Source organism: Littorina saxatilis, linkage group LG2 (assembly GCF_037325665.1).
Source record: "Littorina saxatilis isolate snail1 linkage group LG2, US_GU_Lsax_2.0, whole genome shotgun sequence".
NCBI classification, from domain to species: Eukaryota; Metazoa; Mollusca; class Gastropoda; order Littorinimorpha; family Littorinidae; genus Littorina; species Littorina saxatilis.
In genome coordinates, this window is record NC_090246.1 from 57093887 (window position 1) to 57104517 (window position 10631).

General features: G+C 40.7%; 1 protein-coding gene across 1 annotated transcript; it reads left to right on the forward strand.

Moving 5' to 3' along the window:
• Positions 1–2290: 2290 nt before the first annotated feature.
• LOC138959330 (uncharacterized) lies at positions 2291–10520 on the forward strand. Its single transcript, XM_070330759.1, has 5 exons — positions 2291–2474; positions 3070–3105; positions 3697–3843; positions 6068–6219; positions 6906–10520. The coding sequence occupies exons 1-5, from the start codon at positions 2375–2377 to the stop codon at positions 7017–7019; spliced, it is 549 nt and encodes a 182-aa protein (XP_070186860.1). The 5' UTR covers positions 2291–2374; the 3' UTR covers positions 7020–10520.
• Positions 10521–10631: the final 111 nt, after the last annotated feature.

Below are 10631 nucleotides of genomic sequence, written 5' to 3' on the forward strand. Positions count from 1 at the left end.
CCCTTGCCAAGGTCGACGGTAAGCCACATTTTCAAAATAAATGTGGCATGTTTCTCGTGTGGTATCTTCACTCATCGGGGAGTCTGGTACTAAATATGAACGGTAAGAATGCTCTGAACCCTACACGTATTATATCCCCATCGTTTTATCGTTCACATTTGCCCAACATGTTAATTTGCTGAGCGGGATTTATGTCGTCTGCTAAGCTATGGCAATCGAACCACTGCACTGAGTCTCATTTCAAAAACAAAAATTGCTCGTCACGTTGCACTTCGTCTGCACGCATGAGGCACTGGCAGGCTGGTAATAAGTCTTATATATGGTGAGAACGTTCTAAACCCTACACGTTTTCGATTCCGATTGTTCTTGCCTTGAAATAATAATTCAGAAAACATTCATTTACTGAACAGATGCAGTCGTATTTCAGTGTAGTCTGCTACGTGCTATTCTAGCTGCTACGTTATCGGAATAACACTTGTGTTTTCTGTTAGCTGCTGGGAATTGTATACTAACTCATCATTTGGTAATGTGGATAATATTAAGCTACATGCCACTAACATGGCATAATTATGAGAGGAATCTTCGCAAGTCGAAACTGAAAAATTAGATACAGCGGGTTCTATTTTTAGATCAGTGGCAACTGTGGCACAGGCACATGCAATCTGTCAGAAAAAACCCACTTCTGCTTTAAATTGAGAAGCAGGAAATTTATGGTCATAATCATTGGTATTGTGGAGAATATAAGCTACATGTCATTAATTAATTCTGAGGATGAGAGTACAATCTCGCTTATGCAAAGGGCGGAAGAATACGCTCTGTGGAAAAGTTAGCGCACTCAGTCCAAGAGTGCGCTAACAGTTTTAGCGCATCGCCATTAGCCAATCAACTGGTTCACATCAGTCATGTGACACCAGTACTTACTGACAATTATTATTATTATTATTATGATTATAGTGTGTGTTAGGGTGTGTGTGTGTGTGTGCGTGTGTGTGTGTGTGTGTGTGTGTGTGTGTGTGTGTGTGTGTGTGTGTGTGTGTGTGTGTGTGTGAGCGGCTTAGAGAGTGAGAGAGAAAAAACAGACAGACACGGACAGACAGACAGGGAGCAAGAGGAACACTGATGGGTGGAGACAAGCGAAACTGAGACTGACAGACAGTGTCAGCCGGATTGTATACGTGCCGCGTGTGCACTGCAGTGTCACGTTTGTCAGTCTGTGCACGGTGCGCTTATCATGACTTGCTTGTTTTTCCATATAGGTATGTACACATGCAGACGGATACTAGAGCAATCGTGCAAGGCGAAGCAACCTTGTCAGTTGTTCCAGTAAACACGACCGGGCCATCGTTCAAAAACCGCACAGTAGAGGTTTTTGTCGTTTTCGTCGGAAGACTGCAGTGTAAAAATACTGTCCAAACAAAAGCAGCGCCGGAGCGACTCCAGTAAACGGTGGCCTCCATGGTTAGGCACGGGTGAGAAAAAGTTCATCAACAACAAAGCGTTAATCACCTCTCGTCACTTGTGTTGACCAAATCAAACTGTATCACTTACTGTTGACGCAGTGTGATGTTTTTCCTGTCTGCGAGTTGTTTTGCAGTAACCCCCCCCCCCCCCCCCCCCCACACACACACACACCGCTGCACTGGTTGAAAGTGAGCGGCCTCAGTCCCTCCCACCGCCCTCCGCCGTCACTGAACTGAGACGAAACTGGCCAATTACTATATTTTGATTAGTTCATTATTTGTTTAGTTTAGTTCTTCGAATCACTGAGTGATGTAGTTCGTTTGTTCGTAAGTATTAACAAATTGTTCAGTAGTACACTGTACAAGTATAAGTTGTTTTCTTTGTCGGTTCTTCAAGTTCACTGACTTTCCTTTTTCGGGTGTACTTTTGGATGTTCAAGTTATGTCGTCACTGTGGGGATGTTCATGTCTTCCTAAAAGATTTCTTTTTAATTTTCGGATGTCGTTTCGTTTCAAGTGCCCATCGGGTCAGCTTTTCCTTCAAGCCGGTTACCGTGAGACCATCCGGGCCACACTGAGGTCACGGTCGTGCACGGTTCTCGACCCTTTGATGGTAGAAACTGTAAACACCACTGACATAATAAACTGTAACTTTCCGCGATTTATTCTTCTCTTGTGTTTAATCGAGAACTCAGACGAAGAGAAACGCATTCTAAATATCGAATTGTGCACCCACTGGTTGAGTTGCTGCCGTGATCCCTTTCCGCTAAGCGATCGTGGCAGACAATCTAGGCCGCGGAGTTATGCTCCCTTGTGTCAACTTGACAACATTTCCGGTGTGACGACGCCAAGTCTGTCGAAGAACCAATGGTCTTCGAGATCGTCAGCACGCACCCGGCCTTTACAAAACAAGTATGGCACCTCATTCCAAGCTCTGTGCTTTTATCCTGATTTTAGGAGCCTGCAGTGTCAGCCTTGCCTCAAACAATGCCCTGCCAGAAGATATGCATAGAGGTAAGGAGATAAACTATGCGGATGTTTTGTTCGTGAAGACTATTGTGCGATTTTCGTGAATGTTGTGTTGCCATTTCGCCTCATTGATTTCATCGGGTCTTTGCCCTGTTTCGGTTCAGTGAGCAAGCTAATGAGATCGAGTGGCAAACCTGTAATGCTAAGAGTAAACAGACAGGATTTGACTCGCTCAAACTGATTGGTCTTGTCGTTTCTAACCTTACCTTGTCACGTAGAGGAGGAAATTCACACACACTCACACATACACACACATGCACACACACACACACACACACACACACCCATACACACACACACACACACACACACACACACACACACACACACACACACACACACACACACACACACAATGAGAGCGACAGAGAGTGTGTGCTTAATGTGTACACTGTACATAGTATATGTTTGCTCAGTAGGCCTATATATATCTATGATTCAGAACCATTCTTTCAACAACAATTATAACATGTACATTTTCCCATGAAGATGAACATGCACACTCCTTTTTTAGAACATTGAAATATGTGTGAACTCTAAAAGATTATTCTTCTGTTAACACTTATCATTTGTTTTTCAGACATGTACTGCATTGGGTGTGAGATGACAATGAAAGGTATGTCAGGATAAAGCCAATGTGGACAGTAAAATCTTCTGATTTTTGAATGTCACAAGAATTAAGGGTCATTTTGTCAGAAAACAAACGATCATTTATCTCATACTTACTACATGTGAATAAAAATGAGATTTTGAAAAAAAACTACGTATGAGCTTGATTCAGATAACACCCAGTTTGTGCATGAACTCAAACTGGTGCTTTTTAAAAATGAAAAATAAGAAAAGAAATTAATCAGCAAAGTATTAATGCACATGTATGTATTTGCACGTGTCAGGCAGCACATTTTTATGCATGCATCTGTGTGAGTATATATTTCTAGTATGTACGCGTGCAGTGATGCATACACAATACATTTGTCTCTCAGTCTGTCTCTCCGTGTTGCTGGTTGTTTTTGTTTTGTTTTGTTCTTTCTTTCTCTCTGACTGTGTTTGTGTGTGTGTGTGTGTCTCTCTGTCTCTGTCTCTCTCTCTGTCTCTCTCTCTGTCTCTCTCTCTCTCTCTCTCTCTCTCTCTCTGTCTCTCTCTCTGTCTCTCTCTCTCTCTCTCTCTCTTTCTCTGGGTGTGACTTAAGTATACATGTCTGTTACAGTTGTTGTGAAATCGCTGACTCGGGCACCAAAGGATCAGCTGGACGTCCTTGTTCCCCAGACACTGCGGAGAATCTGCAAGCCTAACCATTTTGATATCAGTGAATTCTCCAAAGACTCACTGTCTGATGCCTGTAAACATTTGATTAGTGAGTATATGTTAACTTATGGTTTGTCCATTTGTATTAATTAGTTATAAGCATGTAAGGTGTTTTTATCCATTCATTTTTATAGTTTCCAATTTCCATTATGCTGTCTTCAAGATATAAACTTAGATGAGCATTTTCAACTGTTGCTCTATGAAGAAGGGCAGGACAGATGGTTTATATAACAAATCCTTGATCTCAGCGAAGCTGGAGGTATCCCACAAACGCTATACTGTAATCGACTTGAGAAATTGTCATACCGATAATACATGATAAAGAAGGATTCTTTGTGCCCGGCTACGGGCTACAGTTGAAGATGGAAGTTCACCAAAAATTGGGACCATACTAACAAAAATACGGTGGGTGCAATAGGCGCCCCCATTTTTTTAGCAAACGCCACCCAAGGCCGCTTTGGCCTGGTAGAAATTACGTAGTTTCCAAGTCGATGGATAAAGCTCGCGTGAGAAGATTACGTCACGGTCGAAAGTCTTTGACGTCAATTAATGCATCATGACGTCATGCCTCCCTGTAGTCTTTTTCTCTCGCGGTGTGTGTGTGTGTGTGTGTTCATTTTGTGCACATGTGTTAGTGTTACTGTTTGTGTGTGTGTGACTGTGTGTGTGTATGTGTGTGTGTGTGTGCGCGCGCGTGCATGAGTCTGTACTCCTGTGTGTGTGTGTGTGTGTGTGTGTGTGTAAGAGAGAGAGAGAGAGAGAGAGAGAGAGAGAGAGAGAGAGAGAGAGAGAGAGAGAGAGAGAGAGAGAGAGAGAGAGAGAGAGAGAGAGAGAGAGAGAGAGAGAGAGAGAGAGAGAGAGAGAGTGTGTGTGTGTGTGTGTGTGTGAATGTGTGTGTGCATGAGTTTGTGTGTATGTTTGTGTATGAGTGTGTATATGTGTTTATTTGTAAAGGTGTGTGTGTCCATCTGTCTATGTGCGTATTTGTTTGTTTGTTTGCTTAACGCCCAGCCAACCACGAAGGGCCATATCAGGGCGGTGCTGCTTTGACATATAACATGCGCCACACACAAGACAGAAGTTGCAGCACATGCTTCATGTCTCACCCAGTCACATTATTCTGACACCGGACCAACCAGTCCTAGCACTAACCCCATAATGCCAGACGCCAGGCGGAGCAGCCACTAGATTGCCAATTTTAAAGTCTTAGGTATGACCCGGCCGGGGTTCGAACCCACGACCTCCCGATTACGGGGCGGATGCCTTACCACTAGGCCAACCGTGCCGGTCTATGTGCGTATGACTATGAGTGTGTGTTTTGTGTGTATGAGATTTGTGTGAGTCAATGTGTGTGTGTGTGTGTGTGTGCGTGCGTGTGTGTGTGTGTGTGTGCGTGCGTGTGTATGTATGTACATGTGTGTGTGTGTGTGGGTGTGTGTCTGTTTGTATAAGAGAGAAAGAGAGAGAGAGATAGAGAGAGAAAGAGAGATAGAGAGAGTGGGTGGGTGTGTGTATGTGCGTGTGCGTAAGTGACAAGTGTATGTGTGTGTATATGTGTGTTTGTTTGTAAAGGTGTGTATGTCCGTCTGTTTATATATGTGCGTATGGGGGTGTGTTTTGTGTGTATGAAGTGTGTGTGAGAGAGTGAGTGAGTGCGTGTGAGTGAGTGTGTATGTGTGTACGTGTGTAACTTGGGGTGTGTGTGTGTGTGTGTGTGTGTGTGTGTGTGTGTGTGTGTGTTCGTGTGTGTGTGTGTGTGTGTGTGTTCGTGTGTGTGTGTGTGTGTGTTTGAGAGAGAGAGAGAGAGAGTAAGAGAGAGGTTTGTCTTTCGCTGGGGTATGCAGTGCCTTGGCGTTGCACTTCCACTTAATTATTATTGTGTTTTTAGTTTGCTAATAGATCTGATTTGATAATATAGATGCAATAGAAACTGGTCTAACCTAATGGTGAAGAGAGAGAGAGAGAGAGAGAGAGAGAGAGAGAGAGAGAGAGAGAGAGAGAGAGAGAGAGAGAGAGAGAGCACATAACTAAAATAACTAAGAGTAAGTGAATCGTTTTTTGTTTTTTTACATTTCATAAAATGTATGTTCTCATTTTCAGACCTGAATTTCTATAGCTCACATCTTACACAAGTAAATGCTACTAGGAGTTTATAGTATCTCACACACAAACACACACACAGAGCTTAAGTTTCACTCTCTCTCTTCAATTTTAGGTTAGACCAGCTCACCTTTTTATCAAAGTTAGAACGTATACATTGTTACAAACAACAGGTGAGCACAGGACATCACTAGAGGCTGCTCTGGTCGGTCACTACAGACGTGAGAATCCTCCGTCCTACCTGGACCTTGTCCAGAAAGTTTGCCTGGACTTGACGGATGCCTGCCATGGTGTGACTCATGATGACCATGATCACGACCCTCTGGTGGGTACACTGACTTACTTTTCTCTGTTAAAATACATGTACATGTATAAACGAAAAAATGACTTTGGGTGAGATGAACAAAGCTGAAAAACAAAAGAAATCTGTACTCACCAAGACAAGGACAGCTCACACACAAAAAACAAAGTCACATTTTCTTCTGTTAATTATTGTAACTTGCAAAAATTCAAAAATAAATTGATGTTCTCGTTTTGTTGTTTTCAGTGCGTAAAAGATACTATCGAATTTAAGTGAGCGTTTTCCATACTGGTGCAAAAATAACATAGTCTGTATGCTTTAGGTGAGATGTTCAATAGCTACTGAATCAAAAAACAAGAAAGGTTATTTATTGGAACGTTTCATTTTGACAAGAAGAATGTTCACAAGTGGCAAGACATGCAAATAATTATAGGCGTTGAATTCGACCTCTGGTACATTAGTTACTATTATACAGGCATAATGAGGCTGTTTACGCATATCAAAACTCAGTGTGTGTATGTGTGTGTGTAAAATGTGTGGACTTCAACAAACATTTAACTTGCAGATGGGTGCTACAAATTGGTCTTCCTTCAACCAATTAAAACTTCTTTTTTTTAATGTTTAGCAAGGTCATGTTGTCATGGACAATTTTAGTAGCGGATGATTTGTTTTGAACACTGTTTTAGATATATGTCTTTTCTTTTTTCCAGAAGGATGATGCCAGAGTGAAATTTGACAGAGACAGTAATGATTTCATTGTACTGCCGGGCAAAAACATGAAGGTTGCCAAGCCTGTTTTGCAGTCGACACATGAGGAACTCTAGTAGATACAATTGTATACAGTGGAACCCCCTCCCCCCTTGTAAAACTGTGACCACCAACAAATTAAGAAAATCAGATCATTAGAAGTTGGGGTTCTTAAAATGAATCTACATTTACAGAACTTACAGACAGAACATCTGAACAAAAGCAAGGTTGTAAAAGGGAGGTCTTAAATTGGGGGTGTCATCTTTTTCTTCTCGTTCGCTACTTGGGGGTGTCATGATGTGGAACTGTCTTTTGAGTCTGCTTACCTTATGATATACTGTGTCCGTCCATCAATTAATTTAAATGTTGTTTTTTAACATTTTTTCTTTGTCATAAACTTAGAGGAAGAGTATAAATGAAAAATAGAGGAAACAGAAAAACACATGCATCATTGCAAAACAGAACACCTGGGGGAAAAAGTTTTGTGTGTGTGTGCAATATTTGAGTGTTTGCTTGGTTTGTAACTGACGGGTGGTACTGTTTTACACAGAATGCATAAGCTGTTAATTCAGAGCAGATAATCAAACTCAAGTTGCTGTCTCTATGAAAAGTTGATGAGGATATATATGTGTAATTCAAAGCAGAGGCTCAGTCATAAAGTCTCTGTTCTATCTTACATGCAATACTGTCTTATAACATTTTCACCATGAAGACACGGGTATTCTTCACAGATGGGGATGAGAAGGAGGGGGGTGTAATAGGGAGGGGAGTGTTTTGGTAGTCTACAATCTGTAATAAATGTTGTTTAACAATTACAATTCTAACATGTTATTCTGTCAAATATCCCTCTACCTCATTGTCCTTTTTACATTTAGTCAAGTTATGACTAAATGTTTTAACATAGAGGGGGGAATCGAGACGAGGGTCGTGGTGTATGTGTGTGTGTGTGTGTGTGCGTGCGTGCGTGTAGAGCGATTCAGACCAAACTACTGGACCGATCTTTATGAAATTTGACATGAGAGTTCCTGGGTATGAAATCCCCAGACGTTTTTTTCATTTTTTTGATAAATGTCTTTGATGACGTCATATCCGGCTTTTCGTGAAAGTTGAGGCGGCACTGTCACGCCCTCATTTTTCACCCAAACTGGTTGAAATTTTAGTCAAGTAATGTTCGACGAAGCCCGGACTTCGGTATTGCATTTCAGCTTGGTGGCTTAAAAATTAATTGATGACTTTGGTCATTAAAAATCTGAAAATTGTAAAAAAAATTTTTTTTATAAAACGATCCAAATTTACGTTCATCTTATTCTAAATCATTTGCTGATTCCAGAAACATATAAATATGTTATATTTGGATTAAAAACAAGCTCTGAAAATTAAATATATAAAAATTATTTTCAAAATTAAATTTTCGAAATCAATTTAAAAACACTTTCATCTTATTCCTTGTCGGTTCCTGATTCCAAAAACATATAGATATGATATGTTTGGATTAAAAACACGCTCAGAAAGTTAAAACGAAGAGAGGTACAGAAAAGCGTGCTATCCTTCTCAGCGCAACTACTACCCCGCTCTTCTTGTCAATTTCACTGCCTTTGCCGTGAGCGGTGGACTGACGATGCTACGAGTATACGGTCTTGCTGCGTTGCATTGCGTTCAGTTTCATTCTGTGAGTTCGACAGCTACTTGACTAAATGTTGTATTTTCGCCTTACGCGACTTGTTTTTCTTGTCTATGTTATACTTTCAGTATATGAAATTGACTCTGTATGACCTTCCTTTACAGGGTTTATGTCACATATACTTTGGTGAAATATATACTCCACTACAGTGCTCAAAGGAAAATGCTCAGACTAAAATCTCTAGCTGTTGAAGATACGTACATGTATCTTAAATTCCTTCCAGTGTCAACCATCACAGATGTGTCCAGGCTTTTTCATGGGCTAAGAGCATCCTTCAATGTGAACACATACCAACATTCAGTGGCCTGCCCGCTACTTCCTGTGCGGAGTGGGGATTTTTTTGTTGAATTAAAGGCTGACATATAGTCCTGTTTAATTACTTCCAGGGCTTTTCCCATCGTTGCGGGGATGTATAAATTAAACTTCCTGCAAAGTTTTAGGTTTGAAGTCCTTACCAATTACGAGAAATAATTAATTCTTTATTGCATTGTTTAGCAACAGTTCTGCAGGACTTGGGCTATTTTTAGACCGTTGACGTCACTTCGTGACGTTTCGTAAACCAAAGATGACGCCGGAGACAGTCAAAGTGCGGTTGCATACAATGGCAAAAAAGATAGAAGTAAACCCGTCTAAATCTGCTGAGAAGAGAAAGTGGACTCTTTGCTTCATCACCACGCAGCACCAGCGCTGGGTCGCGCTGAAAGAAAGATTGTTTTCGTCAGAGGCCCATCGCTTCAAATTGAGAACCAAGTACAAAGGAGATACTGAACTCGCCAAAGTTTTGCTGGACACGCGAGTACATAGGCCTATTAGAAAATTAGATGTACTTGTAGCTTGTCAGCTGAAGCCTGTGGCCTTATTCTTGCGAATATGTGCTGTGAGAGATCGTATATTTTCGCCTGCGCAATTTCCGGAAAACATCCACTTTCACTTTGAGACTGTTCTGTTTACATTCGACACTATCAACACCACTTTGCAATACTGAAATAATTTTTTCTGTGTTGGAAAGCTACAGCCAATCGTTATTATATCCCCTTTGGTACAGTTTTATAACATTATTGGTACATGTAAACAATATGAATTAATTAATGAACGCTACGAATATGGCAGCCTTTAATTTTGTAGCTGCATGACACCAGTGTCGACATGCCAAGTTAATTCAGTAAAAATATTCAAACTCAATCCGCGCAGGACACCATCAGGCCGTTGATTTTTGGTGGGTGTTCAAGTTGAATGATGCTCTCATTCACAGGTGGTTAGGCTATTTTAAGATTTGCGTAGTACATGTACATGGGTAGTGGGTGTTCAAGTTGAATGATGCCCTCATTCACAGGTGGTTAGGCTATTTTAACATTTGCGTAGTACATGTACATGGGTAGTGGGTGTTCAAGTTGAATGATGCTCTCATTCACAGGTGGTTAGAACTATTTTAAGCTTTGCGTAGTACATGTACATGTGTATTCTCATTTTTATTACAGGGGCATCCTCTTTATAATTATTCTGTGTAAAGACCTGTTAAGATTGACATGATAACAAAATAAAATGAGAAGTTAAAGTGAACTCTCACCAGCACCTCTGTATGCTGTCAAAAATTGTTTCTGATTCATGTTCCTGGACCACGTCATTTTACATGCTGGATTTCTTGCACAATGTTGCATTTGAATCTCAATCTTCACTTGGCTACTTGAGGCTTTTATTTTTAAGATTTTATTTCTGGAGTTGACATTTCTTACTGTTGAAAGATTGACCATTTGTATTTGTGTTTTATTGGATTGATTTGCTGTGATAACTTTGAAAGTGCAACTTTTTGTGTTTTGTACCATTTAAAATTGACTTTTTTTGTACAAAAATCCAAATAAATTGCGCAGATTTGCATTTTTCTGTGGCATATTCTTAATTCTTTTTTATGTGAATTGTTGTGATTGTGACTATTGTATATTTACACATGTGAAGGTTATTATGTATACACACACATAACACACCCACATACGTACACACACTGTCCTTT

Excerpts from the sequence above, each read along its gene's own strand:
- LOC138959330 (XM_070330759.1), top strand. The coding sequence starts at position 2,375 with ATGGCACCTCATTCCAAGCTCTGTGCTTTTATCCTGATTTTAGGAGCC. Across the intron at positions 3,106-3,696 it reads GTGTGAGATGACAATGAAAG|TTGTTGTGAAATCGCTGACT; the intron begins GTATGTCAGGAT and ends TGTCTGTTACAG. Across the intron at positions 6,220-6,905 it reads ACCATGATCACGACCCTCTG|AAGGATGATGCCAGAGTGAA; the intron begins GTGGGTACACTG and ends TCTTTTTTCCAG.